The sequence below is a fragment of the Eurytemora carolleeae genome, unplaced genomic scaffold (genome assembly GCF_000591075.1).
Source record: "Eurytemora carolleeae unplaced genomic scaffold, Eaff_2.0 scaffold3, whole genome shotgun sequence".
Taxonomy (NCBI): domain Eukaryota; kingdom Metazoa; phylum Arthropoda; class Copepoda; order Calanoida; family Temoridae; genus Eurytemora; species Eurytemora carolleeae.
In genome coordinates, this window is record NW_019397377.1 from 791,002 (window position 1) to 813,126 (window position 22,125).

A 22,125-nucleotide genomic window follows, 5' to 3' on the forward strand; every position below is an offset into this window, starting at 1 on the left:
AGGGGCGGATACAGGAATTTTTTTGGGGTGGGCAAAATTGTTAATACGACTATTTTTTCTTATTTTTAAGGAAAAATTGCTTTTCAGGTTTTAGCTGAACAGCCTATATTAATAACTTTAGAATACTAAAAAGAAAGAAACTAGAGGATGTAATGAACTTTTCATTACAAACATGATGTGCTGCATTTTAATCTTATGCATTTTAGCTCCAAGCATTTATGCATTTATATCTATAATTTTTGCTGATTTCTTAAAGTTTTTTCTCTCGTTTTTCTTTCATTTGATATCTAATCATCAAGTTAGCTAGCTAGCTTAGCTAAAATTATATAGGGCGATCAAGCCACTTTGTAAATTCATAAATCCATATTTTTTGCTGATTTCTTAAAAGTTTTATCTCTCGTTCTTCTTTCATGGAATATCTAATAATCAATTGTTATCTTATCTGAAAATATAGAGGGGAACAAGCCACTGTATAATTTTATAAATGTATAAGTTTCTGTTTGTTTAATAAAGTGTTTGAGAAGAAGAAGTGGTGCATTAAAATCAACGATTATTTATTCAGGGACAGACTGGAAGAAATTAGGGCCTCCAGTGGAAGCCTTTTAGTTCCAGCATCAAATCTTTCTTCAGAGCCATCCTTGGGCTCCGAAGAAGAAGAAGAAGAACAAGAAGAAGAACAAGAGAATAATGGGGAAGAAAGCCAGGATTTAGAGGACATATCTGAAGATTTAGACTTCTACGAAGCAATGAAAACGCCAACAAGTAAAATTTAGTAATTTATTTAACTGAATAATATAATTTCTTTTTAATTAGATATGCTTTCCAAATTTTTCTTTCTCAGATATGAGGAACCAGCGCAGTAAGCTTGCAACCCCTTCTCCCCAACATACTCCAACACGCCCCAGCAACAACAAGACTAAGTCTGAAACCTCCCTAGTAGAGACGGTGTATAGTTCTCTAGGATCTCCAATATACAGTGCTATAGGTATTCCGACTGATGGAAGTACTGCAGGTAGAGATGATTATAACGTTCAGCAGGACTTTATCCAAATGACACTTGGTCTTGATTACCAAACTGCCAAATTAACAGCGGCAGAATTAGTAAAATCGTCTAGTTCCAATGGGGGAACGAAAGAAGATAAGCGACAGAGCCGGGATCATCTTAAGAAACGCCTTCAGGAGTTGGCGTTAACCTCAGATACAGGGTCTGCCTCAGTTATAGAAGTTATAGAACCAGACTCAAGTGAAGAGGAAGAGTTTAAAAAATCCTTTAGTTGGAGTCCTATAGGGGATTTTTCTATACATAGTAGAACAGACAAATCTCTCTTGAGTAACTCTCAGAGTATAAAAAGCCAGCCAAGAGAACTTAATGCTAAATCCCAAGGAGACAGAATTTTAGCTCAGACGGGAAAGCCAACAACAAGACGTCCTCGAGGTTTGGGATCTTCTAAGTCTATTTCACAGACAAGTTATTCTCAAAATTTGGAGAGTAACAATAATAAAAACTGGTTACAAGACCAACTGAAAGTAGAACAAACTGAAGATATGACTGTAAAGTCTGGTCATTCTGCTGCAAAGTCAAACATGAGATTAAATGGATCAACTGGGTCTCCAAACCAGTTCTCGGGACCAAAAAACGGGCTTATGCCGTCACCTGACCTTCTAACGTGTGTCAGAAAGGAAAACGAGGATTCTGACAGTAGACCAGAAAATGGAGAAGAAGAAATATTTTGTGATTACGACACCGAACCATCTCCAGAACTAGAACGTCCTGATTCCATTCTTAGTAATCGGAAGAAAGGATTTCTGAAAAAACTTGCAATTTCAAAATGGGCGGGAAAGAAAAAGATGCCTAAAATTGAACATGATCATACAGAGGTCGATACAATCCCAATAAGGGGTATGGATATTTCATTAAAGAAATCAATGGATGATTTGGATTCTCAAGATGAGCCAAGGAATTTTGAATCCGGGGTTTCCAGGCCCGGGATCCAAGATTCTGTGACAAGAATAGAGGTAGGACAAGGATTTCAGGGCTCAGACACTCTTATAGTCCCGGCAGATGAACTTGATTCACATGTTACTAAATCCTTGTCTCCGGGTTCTCGTAAATCTCTCTACTCCGGCTACATTCGTCCTGATTTCAATATGGCAAAATCGGACGATTCCGGGATCATTGCAACCTCCCGTCCCGACTCGTCTAACCTTCCTGTTCGAAAATCATTTTCTAGCTCCTCCGATCATTCTTCGCAGGGTTCTCCTTCTGAATCTGAGAATGTTTTAGCTCCTAAGAAACGAATTGGGGAGAATGGACTGGATGTGTTCAATGGCGAAGGACCAAGCGTGAGTAGAATAAGCGAGGTTGGCAATCATACCACTATTGTAATATCAGCAGCCGACAATGTCACTACCAAAAATAGAGATGGAGAGCAAAATAATAATTTTCCTGTAAAACCCAGCAATGCAAGGTAAATATTTAAAATAATCTAGCCTTCCAGATCATGTTTGCCCCATTCTTTAGCATTTGTATTTTGTATTATCTTTAATTGTTAATTTATCCGTAAGCCTCTTTATTCTGTACTTAACAAGAAATTAGACCTGATTGCGCAGTTAAGCTGTCCAGAGATTTATTTTATTTTATTTATTACAAAAAGGGGCAAAATTTCATTTACCTTTCATAAAAGATTATGGTCCTAATCGTGATTGTGTATAGGAGAGGTATCAAGACTGAAAAAGCCTGGTATGATGTCTCAGATGAAGAATCAGATATGATAGTTCCTGATCATTTAACAAATATTATTTCGGTCAGAGGATCCAGTGATGAAGATCTATTCTAACATATTTGTATGTGGGTATTTTAACTTGAGCACAACAAATAAGCTTAAGCCTCTTTGAAATAGAGGTGTGCGCGTTCGACTTTTTTTCAATTTGTTCGTCAACGACATATTTCGTATCTTAGTCGTTCAGTAAAAATATGAATCATCATTCGTTTTTTAACTAACGGTTCGATCAATAAAATTGTTCGTTGAGCAAAAACTGATTTTTCGATGAATAAAATTGCTTGTTAAGCTAAATTGTTAATTATTTAGTTTATTTATTTTCAAAAATGTTTTCAATAAACAAATCTTTAATTGTTTAGGATGATAGCATCCATCGTTCACAAAAAAATTCGTTTGTTTCGTAATATTTCGCTTGTCAAACAAAAACTATGCTCTGAAAGTCAACAAATCTCAATTTTTAAAAACTACCCCAAATGTATAATCGTAGCATCAAAACTAACACTAACATACCACCTTCATAATGTTGAGATTGTTTTCCATTTAACGTTGACGCACTTTTATTCTTTGTATTGATTTATATGTGTACAAACTATTCTCGTTTTTCCTTTTTTATAATACTCAATTATAAATGCCTCTTCTTTTAGTACAAAAACAACTAATCCATGAGATGGATTACCTTTCAAAAATTATCTTAAAACTATCAGTTTTACTAAAAATAAAATAAAAATATAAACCACTATAGTCATCAGAACCCGTCTCCGATCTCTTAAAATTAAATTACGATTGACAACACAAGATTAAAAAAGTACTACTGTATCTTCCAAAATGTTATCTGAAAATTCAAACAATTTCGGCTAATTTTAATGGATTTAAAGTTTAAACTGCAGAGACAAAGTTCTTGTTAAGCACTTTAAACACATGACAAGAAAAAGGTTTGTTTTTAATATTATCAAATTTCCATATTCAACTTATGTGCTCCTGAACACTGAACCGTTGATAAAATCCTAAATGTGTAAACATTAATATATATAAAGATAAATTGTAAATAGGAAAATGCAAGTATTTCTTTAAATGCCATACCATCTAGTCGTTTTTTATGTATATTAGTTTTAATTAGTTAGTTATTCTAAATAATAATAAACGTATTTCAGAATAAATATTACCATCGACTTTATCATTAGTTAATGTTCTATAAATGATTTCGTCCATTTGTAGTTTTTGTCATTTCAAAACCCGACGCAGTTTTAACTTTAAATAAGTTTTACAATACTAGAAAAAAATTATGTTTTAGAAAAAATGTGCATTATGGTGTGCGATTTTGTTAAGGAATATGCAATAAATATATGAAGTCATGCGTGGATCGAAGGCAATCTGGGTGCATAGCATATTCTTAAACTAAATTTGAAAAATTATTTTCTCTTATGGTTATAAAACTTTTTAGGAATAATAACCCATCTAGAAAACTGAACAAGTTTAGTGTGAAACAAAATATGATACAATCAGATTCCTTTAAACCAAGAATTGAAATTACCCGTTCTTCATGAAATACTCAAAGTTGAAGATGATAATTTTGTTCTTTACAATTTTGCTGATAATGAGATCGCAACCGGCCATGATTAACTCTTTTTGTTCAGACTAGAAACTAATTGATTTAGCTGACTTATTCTGGTTTTGTCTTATCGTTTTGTACCATTTTACCTTTGTGTACGGAATAAATTTATAATAATAATATGATGTTGGAATTAGTTTCATAAATTGATATTTATATTCGGCACAGGAAGAGTTACTAAAACGATGTTCATAGTTTTTGTGCCCAATTGCGACACTCAGTGTCACAATTTGGCAATTCGCACGGTTTGGAACTTTCTTCCCATGTAATTATAGCAAAATAAAATTTAGTGATTAGATCTTTTTCTCGTTAAAAGATTGTAACGAGCGAAATGATAATGTCGTTCTGAAATTTAAATCAGAATATTTATTGTGTTGAGATTGGATTTGCTGAGGCTTTAGAAGTAGAAACTAAAAATAAATGTACATACAAAAATATTTACTTCCGCCAATGGTCGAAAATAGTTTTTCTTTGGAATTTAGTTTTATGTCCATATTGTTAATAGTGTTTTAAACATTAAATAATCCTATTCCCTTACTAATACTGCATCAACCTAGGATGATCATTTTAGGTACTTTTGAAATAGAGTGTTAGTGACTATCCTAAAGTTTCTCTGCCAGAGTCTTTTGTTCCTGAACTAGTTTCTTAATTCAAAATAGAGCTAGGATGTATATGTATAGTATTCACCCGTCTACAAGCCGATGATGAATTTTAATTCTAAGGATGACTACGAATGTAGATTTATAATCAATTGGAAATTGCATCATAAGCTGTTAACAGACAATTAAATTCTCAGATAAGGCATGTACATTTACAGATTTACCAACTCTGTCTTCACGTTCAGTTTTATACAAAGAAAGGCAAATTTAATAACACTAGAAATTCAGGGCGCCCTTCTTTCTAGACTTTTAGGGCGCTTCGCGCCCATCTTCTATTTCAACTTTTAATTGTGGCTTTATCTCTGAACATCTTCTCTTTGTTCAGTATAAAACAAAAACAAAAATAGTTTGCGGATTTCATAATATTTTTTTGCGCATTTTCAAAATTTTTCAAAAATAAAAAACTTTTAAAACATAAATTTTTAAAATTTTGATCATTCATAAACCTTCCCTGGGGTCACGTGAGGTCTCACAAAGAATTTGGGCCCGATCGGTTCAGCCGTTTTGACGTTTATTGGATACAAACAAACAAACAGACAAGCCAAATTTATACATAGATTTCACTTGTGTATTATGTACAATACCACCAATTCACAATTCACAATAATAGTTATATTAGATATATACTTAGATTTGTGCTTTTATTGCATTTCATTTTTCAAGCATTTCACAAAAACCATGTTTTGTGAATTGGTGGTAGTCTAGTTAGATTTGTACATGATGCACCTGTGTAATGATATAAAATTTGTTTATTTATATATAAAGCTGCAATAGTTATGCCAAGTTTAGGAATTCGTGAAATTTAGAACAACAAAATATGAAGTCTATAATTTCATTGAAAGTAGACTTTTTAATACAAATTTTTCATGTCCATGTTGATTTTTCTAAAAATAAAGGCTTTTGGTGGATGTAAAAGCCAACTATTTGATATGGGATTGCTAGACGTGGAGTCAAGTTGGTTAGCATGGCGGAAGTTACAAGAGACTCGAAAACGATTTTGTTTGGCTAGGAGGCCATTCTGCGAATCATGAGGCTCCGGAGGTCGGTTCGCGGGGCTCATGGATGATCTGCTATAGCGAATTGAAAATTCCATGCAGGAAAAGGATTGCAAAATACGAAATATAAAAAATAGTTTTTTTTAAATCGTTTTTTTATCATCATGTATCTAGTATTTGAAAGATGCGGTTTCTGCAACAAATGAATTTACTCTAGATTTTTAATCACATGTTAACTCTAATTAAAGATTTGTTCAGATTTCTATACTTCTATATATCGACATTTAGTATGTTTTTCAAATCCTATTAACACAGCTAGAACAAGAATAGCTTAAAAGAGAATAAATATTAAAGAAAACCATGCAAAGGATTAATAGTTACAATTTTTTGAGATAGAACAAACACGTTTATTTTAAATCTTAAACTAAATTGGTTTCTATTTTAACTGGGCTTTGACATTGATAAAAACTAAATTATTTGTCAACATTCTTTATTTCATTCTTCAACAGAGATTTCCCATCCAACCATCTCCAGTTTAGATCTATGGCCTTACGGAATTCTTCCCTGAACAATGCACGCATAATTTTCAACATTATTTTTCTTGAAATATATCAGAAATATGTGCTGTCCGCATCGATTGTTTTGTAAATTAACAATGGTTCGCTGTAAGTGGTATTGGTATATCTCTTCATTTGTCTTCAATATTTGGATAATCACAACCTTAAAAAAATTGCATTGCCAACTTTTACCTTGTTAGGCAATTGATATGAACACCAACTGCTTGGTCAAAGTCATCAGCTAACATTGTTCTAGGGTTAAAAAAATATTTCATTTTGTTGACGAGTGCCATTAAAATAAAAATACTTAATTATTTCCTGGCGGAAATACCGGTCTTCTGAAACATCTAAATATCAAAAAGCTGAATAAAATATTTTTTTATGTTCCTGAGTGAATTTGCCATATCGGTGCAGGAGCTTCCATCTTTTTTAGGTAGAGTCAAGCCACAAGAACTAGATAAATTTTGATTTTAAGAGATCTGGAAAGATATCAAAACAAACATTTTTCAAATGCTCATAAGCAGAAAATAATACCTGAAAGGATTCGTCGGGTCCATCATCCAAAATCTAAAAAAAAAATCTTTATAAATACTAAAACTGATAAATAATCAAAATAATAGAAACTACAGAAATGTAATTTTAACCTTTTATTGCTAAATAGTAATTATTGGCAAAAATAAATAGTTTTGCAAAAATAATAATTTTGAAGAGGATTTAAAACATAGTCCAATGAGATAGAAGTCAGCAGTTTGCTTTAGGCACTTAAAGTTGAACAATTCTGTAAATCACAAAACCCAGTTTGTTGTTGTTTTGCGGGTTTTCTAGGGAAACCAAAATGCTCAATACTTATAAAATCTGAATTCCCGTGCAAGATTTTTCTAATGTCTGAAAGACTTTAAAAAAATGTTTCAAAATCAGAAGATCAAAACAGAACATCTTTTGCTCAAACTTCAAAAGGTTCTGTTGTCAAAATATATTTTTTTAATTTGTACAAATCTGCAAATGAATATTTGAAAATTGTTTAAAAATTTTCCCCCTTTAAAACGAAAGGAATAGGAGTTTACCAATTCTTTTAAACGTAATAATAATTCGAGGTAAAAAGCTTGAAAGTTATTGTCTCACTTTTTTAGTTATCCTGTTTCTAGACTGTAGCTTATTTTATATTTACCTATACGGTGGAAGAGCATTGTTGGGGGAATTCGGGCTACTTGCAAGTCCCCATTTAAACAATCTAAATTATGTCATATTTATGTATTTTTTTTTCCACAATAAAGAATAATAAAAACAAAGAGTGTAAAATCGACAGATGTACAGATATATGATTTACTAGCTGAAAGGCCCTGCGATGCCACTGAAAAAAAATTTGAAGAAAACTAAAAAAAAAACTATTTTATAGCCTACGTTACCCCCAGGTTACCCATGAGTGCATACAATAAAATTCGGTACAGCCATTTCGCCAGCCAGAGGGAACATATATAAGAATGTCTTTTGTTATTATAAAGATATTGTAACTTTGAAATTTATTTATTTGTTTACGATGTTTATCTATATACCCTTATCCAACAAAGATATATGCTAAAAAAAGGACTGGGGTTCAAAAAAATTTCACTCGAAAGAATTTGTTAAAAAAGTTAGAAACAAAAAAACAGATATTTAAAAAAAAGATTTCAGGGAAGTTCAGAATGCAGTGGCTCAAGGGGGGAGTGAAGAAGTTATCAGCCAACCAAACGTGCTTTGCGGCATACGCGCCCCCCAATTAGTAATTATCACCACCTCAATTTGTAATAAAAAAAAGTTTGCTTTTTTCTTAGAATTAAGACAATATTGACCTCTACTTTCCCATTTTTCTAAATTTTCCGTACCTTCTATACATATATGTAGTTTAGTTATAGATGTTAAACCCAAGTATTTACTGACCAAAATCTAAACGGGGTGAGCTAATTTTTTTATTGAACTGGCACCTTTTAGTATATTAACTTCAATTATTAAATGCAGTCATTAAATCTTAACCGTGGATCTAAGATTCAGCACAAATGGCTTATTTCTCAGTTTTTGTTGACCAAGCCAATCTGAAAAAAATTTTAAGTTTTTTTGAACCAAAAGACATGCCAATTGACAGATGTTCAAAATAGTATTGAAAAGGTATTAATTTGACATCTCAGAATTTTTTTTGCTGTAATTACAAATTGAAGTGGTGGTGGATTACAAATTGAGGAGTGCGCAACTGCACATACTGCTAAATTCGTTTGGGTGGTGCTGACAACAAATTGAGGACTTCTGCACTCCCCCTGCACAGTGTGGACTCGTATAAGGGGGTTTGGACCTAGGCTTATTCAAAAATGAGTAATCAAGTTTAAAAATGTTTAACAAATAAGATAATTCTTATTTATAAGATTATCTTTTAAAAAAAATAATGGAAATCATATACAGGGTTGCCAAATTTTTTTTGAAAACATCCGTACAAAAATCCGTACATTTTCAGAAGAAATCTGTACAATTTTCGAAAAAAAATCCGTACAATCCGTACAATTTTCGAAAAAAAAATCCGTACAATCCGTACNAATTTCAGGGGATTTACACTTTATAAGATATATTTCACTTTAGTTTCTCTCTGAATCTCTTCACAGGTTTTGAAACTTAAAACATATGAAAAAAGGGAAAAATTTAGCAAATATATAAAATAGAAATGTTAAGTTTTATGAAAATAATAGTTTTTGTTTAAATGTTTTTTTTCTCATATAATTTGTAATTTCGCTGCAAAATGCAGGCCCCTTTTCTCAATTTAATCAGATCAATCCCCTCTTTCTCCACACTGTGCCTTGGTGGCTTACCTATGCATAAAAGAAAAATATGGTGCAAATGAAGCTAGGAACCTTGACCCTACCTTCTTAATAGAAATTTAAGACTTACCTTACAAAGTAACTGTCATCAGTGTACTCGTCAAGCCTCTTCTTTGGATATGCAAAAATTCCCCCATCACTAAAATACTAAAAGTGTAAAAAACGAAACCAAACATGCAGAAATTTTCAACCTGATTGAAAATGCAAACATGATAAATCCATAATAAATACTAAGCTGTAATAATAATCTACTTTGAAGAGCTGAATAAACTTACTCGAGTGAGTACACCAAGTCAACCTCTGAAAATAAATATTAATGGTCAATGCTTAAGAATGTTTTACATTTTAGCTTTAATGTTTTTAAAAAGTATTTAATGGGTTTGATGTTGAAAAAAACTATAAAATTTTAGTTTTAAAAATTAAGGCAAAACTATATTTCTGATTTTGAAAAAAAAACATTTTACACGTAACCAATACTATTTTCCTAGTGCAGTTTTATGTGCAACAACAACCAAAGCTGATGTAGCACAGTCGCCATTGATGTAGTGGAATTTAACACCTAAACATGACAACATATTAACAGCAATACATTTGAGAGAAAAACAGAATAAATTTAAAGTAGTAAAAAAAATTGTCCCTAACCTTAAGTTTGGACAACTAAAAGTCTTATGATAATTTGATGATTAACTCATATACCTTCCTCGGACAGAAGTTTATTTAATCTATCAAGGTCATTCTCCTTTGTGTAGTCAAAGTCCAGATTTTCTTTATTCATATTCTTCACAGTTTTTAACTTTAGCCATGCATCCTTAGAACCCACAAGAGTGGCATCAGGAAATCTTAATTATATATACAAGGTGAGTAAAACAAGGGGGAATAGCATTGATTTCCACAAACCTAAGTTTTTTTGTTTTAACTGTTTAAGTTGATATAACTTAATTATCAAAATGCCAACAATTTATTGGCATTAGAATTAAAAGTCTGCGAAATATTGGCTTTTTCAAAAATATTTTTTTCTTCAGAAATGAATTGGAGAGTATTTAGGCTTTTCTGTTTCAAATCCATTAAAAAATAAAAGAGATAAAACAAAAATCCAAGACAATTTTTAGTGACATTGAAAATAAAATTTACAGTTTAAATAACAAAGTTGTTTTAATAGAAAAAGAAATTTAATAATAGAAAGTTTTGACGTTTATTGGATACAAACAAACAGACATACAAGCCAAATTTATATATACATAATGGTAGTTTTAGATGTGTTAGAAATGGGCCAAGTGTTAGTTTTGGAACTAATGTCAACTGCATAAGTAAAAAAGAAAAATTTAAATCCATTATCAATGAATAGAATATACCTCTTCATGACATCTTGTACTTGCAAAGTGTGTGCACTGGATCCTAGAATAGTTAAATTAAAGTGACTGAGAAAATTAAATGCAATTGTGAAAATATTTAACGCATTGTACAAGGGTTTGCTTTTGTGAAACTGGGATTCACATATTTTGAACCATCATATTTTCATGGAAATCAAAATTAACTGACAAAAACGGGATTGAATACTTTTCAAGGTGATTGATGTTATCATTTTTTTTATCAATATTCTAAATATATATTTTTCTTTTGATATAAATTTCATTTAAGTATAAATATTATTAAAGCTTTATTTTACAAACGATTTGCTGTCAGAAAGTCATGGTGACAAATGTAAAACAATTTTCTTCTTATTTTTTACACCATTTTTTTCTTATGTAATCTGTTAGTCTGGAGAGGTATGATCATAATTTCGGATAAAATAAACAAAAAAAATACCTAGGACAATCCATTTCACAGTTCCGAGTGAGTCTAACCAGGGTCCTAGTGTTTCCTCTCTAACCTGTTATAGAACTAATTTTTAATGCTTCATAAATAACGTGGTTTCTCTTTGATCAATAACTTATATCCAGTTTTTATTTTCCTCGACTGTAGTAGAAATTTAAAATTTTTCACTTGGGGTATATACAGTGATACACAAAATCATAATTCAATATCAGGTCAACATTTTATGGTTAATGTGGTGGCTGGTTTACAAGGTGCGTGCATTTGTGTTAAATTTTAAATATTTTTAATTAGCACATCAGCGTAATAGTTTTTAGTTGTAATTTTTGTTGTTGTTGCTAAGTTTCGTCAATAATTTTAAATAAGCCTCCATTTGAAATGACATGTCTAATTTACAATAATACCCTTTATGCTTTGTCTTATTTAAAACATATGAAAAAAGGGAAAAATTTAGCAAATATATAAAATAGAAATGTTAAGTTTTATGAAAATAATAGTTTTTGTTTAAATGTTTTTTTTCTCATATAATTTGTAATTTCGCTGCAAAATGTAAGCAAAGGCCTCTTTTTGTCAATTTAATCAGATCAATGTCCACTTTCTCTACACTGTGCCCCGGAGCCTCATTTTAAAGATTTTAAAAGGGGCAGGTCAACTTTCTGGGATATCCACCACCTGCCCCCCTGACAGTTTAATAAAGTTCACCCCCCCCACGTTCTTACCTTTTCATTGTTGATTGTTTGTTCGCGCTTCAATTAAAAATTTAAATCTTAAAAATGTCAACATGACAATGCANACACCATAACAAACACACACCATAACAAACAGACACCATAACAAACAGACACCATAACAAACAGACACACACCATAACAAACAGACACCCAGACAGACACGCAAAGTATATATATAAATATAACCTTGCAAAGTATATATATAGATGCTATGAGTTGTATTCTCAAAAAAAAACTTTCATTTTGATAACCTTGCAAAAATCCAATTTTAAAATATTATTATAAAATTCAATTTCGAGGAGTCACAGAAAAGGTTTAATGTGTTATGTTTTAAATCGGACATGCTAAGCTATACAGACTATATATATAACTGGGCGTATATGGAAAATTGTCGTTTTAACATGGAACACATGGAATTTCCATGCAATTAATGATGCCCTCTCCATCATTGCCAACAATTACCAAACTCATAAAAATGCGTTTGTAAAAGTATTGAAATGATAATTAATTAACGGACATTAACGAACAAACTTTAATTGATTGAAAACACATTATTGAATGGTCAAGATGTTAAATATTTAAACCTCCTGTATTAAAGAAATCATATAAATTGTCGAGTTTTGAATTTGATTTACAGTGTTATTCTAAATAAATCGGAATAAAATCAACTGATTGAAGACTTCAAAGTCGTTTTTGACCTAAGAAATAGACACCCAATTTTAGCAATATTTGTTTATGACAAAATTATCACAAATAGCCCTAGTCCTGCTATTTCTAAAATGTTGTTTGCCATTTTTCTGATTTTGAAATTACCAGAGATATGAACTATTTCGTTCAGAATTAGGCAGAATTGAAAAACCAAAATTCTTATTATCTCTAGTATATTTACTATTTATAAAGCAAAAAACTTGCACACCACGTTTTGAAAATAGCATGAATAGGGCTATTTTGTTATTGTTTAAAAAAAGGTGCTAAAATTCGGTTGCCATAATCAATGACAAAAACTATTTCTAAGGTCAAAAACTTGTATCTGCACTGCATCATAAGTTGTTCCGTGAGTTACTTTCACCGATCTTCCCCCCTCCCTTTTACAGCCCTTCTCTCGCAATCCCCTTGTCCCCCTAAAATAATATACGACACCCCTCCCTACCCATTTGATCCCCTCTCTGCAGTTAACTACCCCCTCCCCTCCCCACATCATTGTATGTATCCATATTTTCTAACAAATTCCTGAATGAATTTAATTCTTCATAATTACTGTAGGGGGAGATACGTCCCCTTCTTTTCATAATTATGGAGCGTCTGTTTTTACCCGTATTATGTTGTTTTAAACCGAAAGTTCTAGAACTAAATGAGTTATAATTACTCCATGGTGAAATTTGTCCCCCTCTCTTTGAACCCCTGTTCTCTATTAGAGCCAATCAGATCTCATGCAATGCAATTATTATAATTAAGATAATCAAAAAGTCACCCTACTCTTTTATCCCCACCAATAGGAACCCTTACTACCCAATTATGTATCATTATAAATATCAATAACCAATCAAAATCTGAATAGCCTAATTATCGCGCGCAGTTCCTGCTCCCTTGGGAGTGTAAAAAGGGGCTTGATTTCTCCCCAAGCCTGAGTTCAGAACAGAAATTTCTCCAGAGTGAAACTGCGTGTGATTCCGCCTATTCAGGTTTTGAAGTTTTCTTTATTACTTTTGCTTTTGCTCCCCTTTTCTATTTCCAAGTTTAGTTTAGTTCTTTTAGATTGATTCTTTTACTTTGAAGGCTCGTATTCATGTATGTTCTCCCTAGTACTTATTTTTTAAGGATTTATATTGTGTCAGTTTCAAAGATAAATAAAATATCTTCTATGCTTTTAACTTGTTTATTTGAGACCAGAACTTTGAGCTCAGTTTTATTTCAGGCAATATAAGGAATCACAGTAGTCAATAGTCGAGCAGTTTTTATTTTAGAATTGAAAGGTTAAGCTAGAATTTAAAAGATTTGTCATTCTCTTACATCATGATATCACCAAATCTTGTACATCTTACAAGGAAAATTCCGGCCTGAAAACTACACGATAAGTCCTATAAATCCGTCTCTACACCTTTCACCTTAACCCTACACTAATTAACTATTTTTATCAATCATTATTATAAAACATCAGATAAAACGATCAACTATCAGTCATGATTAAAAAAAATATTTTTGGAACTCAACGATTTTGAGAACAGATAATGCTGGTAAAGTCCCTCCTCAACGAACGATTTATCAATATCAATGTCACCTAAGAAATTTCACCAACAGTCACGCTCCTGTCCATCCAATATATCCAAGGATAACGCCATAAAGAATTACCTGTACTGGAGAGTACAGCATGATGTCACCATTGTCTAGCTTAACAACAATCATGTTCATGATCCAAGGACCAGCAGCTCTTATGGTTTCTTTTGTCTTTCCTTCTTTAGCTATCAGCTCTTTTATCTGTCTGCATGTTTCCAGATCCTTCAGGGCCTACATTACAAGCAATAAAATAGCTTATTATCTAAAAGAATTAAAAAGTGAATATAATTCACCTATTGTCTGAAATTATTCACCTGAGCTGAAGCAATTCGTCCAGATGCTTCAACGCCCTGCATAACCTTCCAAGCTGACTCTTCGTCATCAAAACTCATCCCAAGCATCTTACCCATTGCACTGCCCTCTTTACTAAAGTACTTAGGTACAATGAAAAAAAAGCAAACAACAAACTTTCGTTAGTGTTCTGCCTTACTGCATAAATCAAAGCATTCAAAAATTAAATTGGTTACTAGTACAATAATCTTTTCTAAAATATTTAGAATAAAATTGATTCCTTTACCTGAATGCAAGAGAATTTTGAAGCTTATATTCCACCTTCCAGACCTTATTCTTCACAACCTCGTCGATTTTGTATGGATCTTCATTAAATACATCAAACCAGTCAACTATTCTTTCCTCCTTTGGCCCGGAGACCTTAATTTTGTTAATAAGGTTCTGATTTTTGAAAATAATTTAGCTCTTCCCTACTCTTTTTCCAATGATAGTAGGTGCCAATTTAACCAAACATTTTGTTAACAAACAGAAAAAAACCCATCAGTTTTCAAATCGTTAACAAACAAAGTACGGAAATTATTTTAAACTAGCTTGGGAATCCAGCACGGCCCAGGTCACTAAAAGTTACTCCCGCCGTTTACCCGCACTTAACTGATTTTACCGGGAAACTAAAAACCCAAATTTCAATTTGTTGGACTTAATTTTCAGATATAGAAAGCATTTTTAAATGTTGTCTACTCATATTGTAGATTTACCTTAGCCATAAAGTTTTCTCGCATAGAATGAGGAAGAGCTTTCACTACAGCATGTATCAATGGCAAAACGTTAACTCCAGCAGCCTCCATGCGGGGTGAAGCAACCTCTATAGGAAGCGGGGTTGCAGAGTCTAATAACAAGTTTTGTATTGGTGGTATTTTGTTTGTCCTTCAGCATTTTGTTCTATATTCCCTACATGCAACAAAAAAACTTAAACAGCAGGCTTAGTAACTCGGTCAAATTTTAAACATGTAATTATAAAAATTTTAATACTTCTTTTGCCCTACTGTAATTTTTTTTCAGAATTAGCGTGGCGTCCCTCTCAAAGTGTGCTACATTTTCCCTTTCACATCTATTTTAAATTATTGTTCCGCAAGTTTCCTTTCTTACTTTATGATCAAGCTTTATCTTTTATTCTAGATAAGTTTCAACCAAAATAAAAAATGTCAGTGATAATCAACAAGAACATTATTAAGCGTATTTAACTTGATATAACAATAGGCAATCTTAACTTACCAATGTAATAGTTTCCTGCAATATAGCTGACTAACCCTCCAACAGAGCCTAGCAAATATTTGCTTGCCATTTTGAAAGTTCTGAAATGAATGTATTTCTATATATACAGTATATATTTTGTTAGCTAAAATTCAAAAAAATTGAATTTAGTATAAAAAAAAATATTTTTTATTTTTTTAAAAGAGATTTTTTTGTCCCCAGGACATGATCGGGTTGTTACAATCAAATCTTGGAATTTTTCTATTGTGAAAGTTTGGTGTTGTAGGTTTTTTTTGTAATGATCTGCCAGGGGTTGTAATCTTGCAGCACATTCATCCATCCATGCTTCATTCATACTGAGAAGAGGGTTGACAAGAATCCAGATATGATACTGATAAGAAACATCACACTCATTGCTCCCTAACATGTAATCCCGGATTGGATACCCCCAGGTACCTATAGCTGGCAACCATAGACTCTCCCTGCTTGTCCACCAATCCTCTCTTCATCATCATTCACTTGGATCAATCCACTTAAAGCTTCATTCTTCTTGAGTAGAAAGCACGCACCTTTTCGCTAAGAGAGTTTTTGACAGCCGCCCCTCTGTCCTACTACATCCGTCAGGTGGTCAAAACTGCTTAACCAGATGTCGGCTTCAGATGTTTTTGAAACCACAGGTTTGTGTGCAGTACGGGAATCGAACCCGTGAACACCAGTCTGGACACCAATCCAGTTACTGGCTGTGATCTAACGAGAACTGGTGTCACACACTATCCACCCCGCCCAACAAAACATTATAAGTCTTTTTGGATTTAAAGTAAGATAAAAAACATTCATAGATATATTTCTAAAAGTAAGATTTTTCAATTTGTTTTGTATCCCAGCCGCTGTGCTCGGCCCACATTTTGTCCTGACCAAACCAAAAAATTCGAATTCACTGAACCCCAATGATTACCAATATCTGAGGTCAAGACGGCTGGGCTACCAGAGTAAGTAAACATTTTTTAAGATACAAAGAAAAGAATTAGGCGCCAGCAAAGTGCCAGAGAGGGAGAGAAGTTAAAGGAATTGAGTCTTTGCCACAAATCTCAATTTTCTAATACTTGTATCTCTAAAACCAGATGGCTTAAACCTTTCATATTTCAAACTTTGATTATTTAATCCATCAGAGTTCATAGTTTGAAATCTCTAAGGTCTACAACATTACATTTACAACAATAAAGGGATTAAGAAATCAGAGTTTGTGAAAATGACTCAATTCCTTTGAGAATGGAACATCAGAGACATCCTGGTTAGACCAACAAGAATACCAGAAGAAAAAATAGCTTGGTGGTCTGTTTTGACCTCTTGACCATGACTAGGGTTTTCACAAAATGAACATATTTTTGAGCAAAACCGGAAACATTGCGCAAAACATGACATTTTTAAGCCAATTGCCCAAAATTGAAAGTTGCAGTAGAGAATAAAACAACTGAAGGCTTATTAAAAAGAATCTGTGTTCAGTGTATTTATTCAGGGGTTTCCTCAAAATGAACATATTTTTGCGCAACACCGGAAACATTGCGCAAATCATGACATTTTTAAGCAAATTGACCAAAATTGAAAGTTTCAACAGAGAATCAAAAAAGAATCTGTGTTCAGTGTATTTATTCTAAATATTATAATTGCAACATTTGAAGTTTGAACACAATTGCAAACTTGTTTATAGTAGCATGCAGTTAACGGATATAGTTGGACAGTAAATAAATAAATAATATCAGGCGTCAAGAAAATAAAGCTTATGAACATAATTTAATCCTTTTCTAATTTGAAAGAAAAATCGTGGTGAACGATTATTTAAAGGCCGGAATGCATTTTAATTTAATATAAGAAAATACTTCAAATTTTCTTTCTAATTGCTCATTAATAATTTAGTTTCTTGACATCATCATTCATACAACAAACAGGTTAAACACACTTAAGTCCTAAGTTTTGGGACATAATATCAAACCAGATCAAGATTTTTGCTTTAAAATTCGTATTTAATTTTTTTAACCATTAATTTTGTTTTATTTCAGGGTCTCTCGTTACCTTGTCTTGAGTGGAATAGAAAAATCGATTGCCTAGAGCTCCTAGAGCAAATTCTAACTTATTCTTTTTGAGGGAAAATTTCCAACCTGTGAATGCAACTACTTTTTAATAATTATACCTTCCTAGTTTTTCAAGTTTTATAATTTTGTAATTTTATATTACAGTGATAACCAGAGAACTCCGGAATAGGAAGATGACTTTAAGTCTCCAGACCTTAAATAGTCAAATGATCATGAAACGCAGGAATAGTCAGTTTAATCATAATAATTGACTTTATAAATTACTGATTAAACTATTTGCTTTATAATAACATCTAATGCAATTAACTACTGCTTTAATGTGGTTTTTATTAGTACTAAGTACTTTATGGGGTCACGACTGGTTTTTGTCATAATACTCCTCTTAAATGCATTTGACTTGTGTTTCATTGTGAAAATGGACAAAACAATCTTTTCATTTACAAAAATTGTATCAATTGTAGCTAGCACTGAATGATTTCTACTATTGGAATATAAAGGAAAACAAAGTAAAAAAAGTATCAAAGGCTAGAAACAAGTTTGAACAGGTAATTTACATAGAAAAACTGTGATTATGGTACTTTTCATGACTGGAGTCTTAGCTACAAAATCTGATTTTCTAATCCTTATTTCTTCGCAACCCCATGTTGTAGACCTTAGATGTTTAAAACTATTGATTCTGTTAAGTCAAATAATCCCACAAGATGTGAAAAATGCAAAGAACCTGAATAGTTTCAAGAATAAACTAGATGAATGGCTAAACTACTGAATGGCCAACATAGACAAAAGATTGAGATGTTTTAATTATCACACCAGTGATACAATAACATAAATTCACCAATTAAACCAATTAAACCAATGTTAGGTAAAATAATCCAACTTTGAAATATCTAACATTACATCATCAGATTAAAAAAATATAATAGGTTAGACCATTTGAGTTTGTTGCAAAGACTCAATTTCTAATAAAATAGAAATTAGAGACCGACAAACTTGGTAATAATCCTATTAAACTGACTGTACGCCTAATTTCAACTCGAAGCAAAGATGGCAATGCTCGATTCACAACAGTACCCTTAAGGTGTTGCTAATCAAGTATGAGTTAGATATCCATTTTTGTTTTTAAAACTTTTATTTTTATTTGCATGGGTTCTCTGCACAAGCGATAGAGAAATTAACAGAATTGAACACTTTTAGAGTCCAAAAAACGAGGTTATCTTACCCCCCACCCTCCGTCAACCCCTCTCAAATCCCTCCTGATCATCTCATCCTACTGTTCACCCACAGGTTTCGTACTGCAATCCAGCAGAAGAATTTTGAAGTCATAGAATGTACCAACATATTACTCCAGAAAACACTCTAGTCAAACCTTGATTTCCTTATGTATGACTGCTCCGCCGTCTGCAAGACTGCCTTGAACCTTCTTGACACCCACGTCACCAGTCACCACATCCTCCACCAAATCTGACCCTCTTACCAATCCAGGGTCATCTACCAAACCAGATTTCTCATATGCACCTAAGTCTCCAACCAATCTAGACCCTCTGTCCAACCCAGGGTCTCCAACCAGCCCAGTCAAACCTGACCCTCCGATTGTACCAAATCCTCCAAATGAACCAGGCTCTCCTACCAAACCAGGTTCCTCAAATTCACTGGTTTCCCCAACCTATCCTAACCCTCTTATTGAACCAGACCCTCCGTCCAATCCAGGAGCTTCGACCAACCCAATCGAACCGGATCCACCAACCTACCCTAACCCTCTTATTGAACCAGACTCTATGTCCAATTCAGGGTCTTACAACCAAACCAGGCTAACTTGTTTCTCCAACCGATCCCAACCCTACTATTGATCCTGACCCTCTGACCAAAATCCAGGGTCTCCGACCAATCCTAACCCTCCAACCGACCTGAAGTCCCCAACCAACCCTACTCCTATTGAACCAGACTCTCTGTCCAATCCAGGGGCTCCAACCAACCCACTCGAACCTGAACCTGATCCTCCAACCAATCCTAACCCTACGACCAATCCAGCTCATCCGATTGAGCCTGACCCTCTCGCCAAGCCGGCCCGACCCATCGAGCCTGATCCCCAACTAACTCGGATCCAATCCTACCGCCGCCTCAAGCAACTATTCGCGGAAGAACGGAAAACTCCAGGGAAGCAAGGAATCTAGCTCCGGGATCAACCTCACTGCTATAATAGATCCGGATTGAGTTCCATGCAGATCACACCGAAACTGACCAACAGAATTCCATTCTAAACTCAAACTAGAACTCCACCCAAGATCAAACACAGGACTCCATTTAAAAAAAAAACATTTTAATCTTATAAACACACAAATTCAGCTTGCTGAATCTTCCCCAAAAAATTGACAATTCCTGACTTTCATGCAAATTTTCCCCAAAATAAACCAATGTTTCTTGAATTTTACGCAAATTCACACATTTCAATATCAAGATTAGATTATTCGATTCAATTTAAACAATTTATTTCTTTTCGGTTTCTTTAAATTCCTTTGATTTAATTTAAATTCGTCTGATTCAATTTATGATCGTGACCCGCCGGAATCTCAGTTCGACCACTCTCATCAGGCAACAAGGAGACCACAACAAACTGTTACTTTTATTTGTGAATTAAGCAAATTTATTTGCAAACCAACACAGGAATCAATTATTTAAACATTTTAATTTCTTTTTTTTTGTAGAAAACAAACAGAAAAACGTTTCAATTAAGATTACTTAAATTTTTCCTAAACAATACAAATAAAGAACATTAAAATTAACAATTCTTGAAGTTGGCGCAATCACTCGCATTTCTATACTAAATTAAATAAGCATCTCTTCAATTTGAATTAATCCCTTCATTTTAACTCTTTAATTTAATTTATGATCAAGATCTCAGTTTACATATTGATTTTTTACTCTTCCTTTAAATTATTTTGGCAAACAATTCACAGGAGAGTGTGCAACATTTTATTTCATTGTTTTAATCTTATCAATTATTCGCCTGTTAAATACAGTATTAATTAATGTACCTACAATAGAAACAAGTACCTTGTAGTATTCATCTGTTTATTTCAATCAATCAATCTAGTGACTATCAATCAGTCAAACTACATTGTCAATGGTTATCCTTTTAATTCTCGTATGTTAACCTAACACCCTCGAACCCTGTCTGGGGCCAGTGTCAACCATTAACTATGCTCCGTGTAAAGTCGTCTTTAACTTAGATCCCCTCTGGGAGACACACCAAACCAAACAATTTTAACCTCCTTTTCTTTGTTCTCTCTGTCAGAGTATAAACAACCTAGAGTATTGTGAATCCATTTTCAAAAGCTAAACAAATAATATTTTCATATAAAGATTTAGTGACTTTCGTTAATAATTAATTGTCATTTTATTTCAGAAGTTTAAAAACGTCTTAGTACTGTCCAACTATTTAACCCCTTTGTTATCAGCAAATAGATCACAAGAATTTTTTCATTATAAACATTAATTAAAAAAGTTTTATATGTTATTATTTATGTAATTTTTTCAGGAAATAAAGAGAAATCTTCGTTATCGATTTTGAACCAGTGGGGTAATTCTGTTGTGTGTCATTTCATCTTAAGAATCTTGTTGTTATCCGCCAACAACTAGTCATTTACAGATACACTTAAAAAACCCTTTAAACTATAAACCCTGAAGTCTCGCAGCAACTTAGGATTTTAAGAAATTTTTAAGAATTTTTTAAAGCAATTTTTTTTTAATTTTGGATCTTTTACAGAAAAATAAATTTTTAAAGAAAGTACAAATTTTGTCGAAACATTTTTTTGATGAATAGTTAATTAATAATGAATTTATGAATTGAAAAAAGTCTAACATGCCCTTTTTCAAGCTTTGCGGGGTAATTCTGCGTTTGGAGACTGTTAGCTAGTACTGCTCCGTACCAAGATGACCAACCAGCGGTGGTCCCGCCTTCATCTAGGAGATATGAAGCAAACTTGAGAGATATATAAAGTCTTTAAATTGTATGAATACTTTTGTCTGTTCCTACACCCGTGACAGGCAGTTTCTAACTGAGGACGACTAGCTTAAAGTGTATAATCTGGCAACACAGATAAGAATAAGCAGATAGTATACTAGGGTTTCCGCCTAAATGGAAAAATCGTTCGGCGAAAAAAGAATTTCGCCGAAAATTTTCGTTTTCATGGGAAATTTCGCAATTTTTTCGCAAAGTTGTGGCATATTTTTCCTCAC

At 32.9% G+C, this 22,125-nt stretch overlaps 3 protein-coding genes across 3 annotated transcripts; 2 read left to right on the forward strand and 1 right to left on the reverse strand.

Annotated features, from left to right (window-relative positions):
* Positions 1 to 480: 480 nt before the first annotated feature.
* On the forward strand, positions 481 to 3,864 carry LOC111713928 (uncharacterized). The gene is made up of 3 exons (XM_023488918.1): positions 481 to 762; positions 842 to 2,468; positions 2,714 to 3,864. The coding sequence occupies exons 1-3, from the start codon at positions 747 to 749 to the stop codon at positions 2,835 to 2,837; spliced, it is 1,767 nt and encodes a 588-aa protein (XP_023344686.1). The 5' UTR covers positions 481 to 746; the 3' UTR covers positions 2,838 to 3,864.
* Positions 3,865 to 6,408: 2,544 nt separating this feature from the next.
* LOC111713869 (uncharacterized) lies at positions 6,409 to 15,924 on the reverse strand. The gene is made up of 16 exons (XM_023488841.1): positions 15,821 to 15,924; positions 15,304 to 15,434; positions 14,835 to 14,968; positions 14,572 to 14,683; positions 14,333 to 14,488; positions 11,247 to 11,310; positions 10,793 to 10,835; positions 10,137 to 10,279; positions 9,925 to 9,999; positions 9,716 to 9,740; positions 9,511 to 9,579; positions 7,769 to 7,831; positions 7,135 to 7,167; positions 6,988 to 7,053; positions 6,793 to 6,852; positions 6,409 to 6,607 (listed from the first exon to the last, which is right to left on the reverse strand). The coding sequence occupies exons 1-16, from the start codon at positions 15,888 to 15,890 to the stop codon at positions 6,517 to 6,519; spliced, it is 1,335 nt and encodes a 444-aa protein (XP_023344609.1). The 5' UTR covers positions 15,891 to 15,924; the 3' UTR covers positions 6,409 to 6,516.
* Positions 15,925 to 19,267: 3,343 nt separating this feature from the next.
* Positions 19,268 to 20,060, forward strand: LOC111713906 (sporozoite surface protein 2-like). The gene is made up of 3 exons (XM_023488897.1): positions 19,268 to 19,328; positions 19,372 to 19,704; positions 19,762 to 20,060. The coding sequence occupies exons 1-3, from the start codon at positions 19,268 to 19,270 to the stop codon at positions 20,058 to 20,060; spliced, it is 693 nt and encodes a 230-aa protein (XP_023344665.1).
* The last annotated feature ends 2,065 nt before the right edge of the window (positions 20,061 to 22,125 follow it).

What these genes read in the sequence shown, in the direction of transcription:
- LOC111713928 (XM_023488918.1), top strand. An exon ending in GTAAAACCCAGCAATGCAAG is followed by an intron (nt 2,469 to 2,713) that starts GTAAATATTTAA and finishes GATTGTGTATAG; the next exon opens with GAGAGGTATCAAGACTGAAA.
- LOC111713869 (XM_023488841.1), bottom strand. Translation starts at nt 15,890, where the DNA reads ATGGCAAGCAAATATTTGCTAGGCTCTGTTGGAGGGTTAGTCAGCTAT. An exon ending in GAGAAAACTTTATGGCTAAG is followed by an intron (nt 14,969 to 15,303) that starts GTAAATCTACAA and finishes AACAAAATTAAG; the next exon opens with GTCTCCGGGCCAAAGGAGGA. An exon ending in TAAACTTCTGTCCGAGGAAG is followed by an intron (nt 10,000 to 10,136) that starts GTATATGAGTTA and finishes TGTCATGTTTAG; the next exon opens with GTGTTAAATTCCACTACATC.
- LOC111713906 (XM_023488897.1), top strand. Translation starts at nt 19,268, where the DNA reads ATGTATGACTGCTCCGCCGTCTGCAAGACTGCCTTGAACCTTCTTGAC. An exon ending in TCTTGACACCCACGTCACCA is followed by an intron (nt 19,329 to 19,371) that starts GTCACCACATCC and finishes TTACCAATCCAG; the next exon opens with GGTCATCTACCAAACCAGAT. An exon ending in CAACCAAACCAGGCTAACTT is followed by an intron (nt 19,705 to 19,761) that starts GTTTCTCCAACC and finishes ACCAAAATCCAG; the next exon opens with GGTCTCCGACCAATCCTAAC.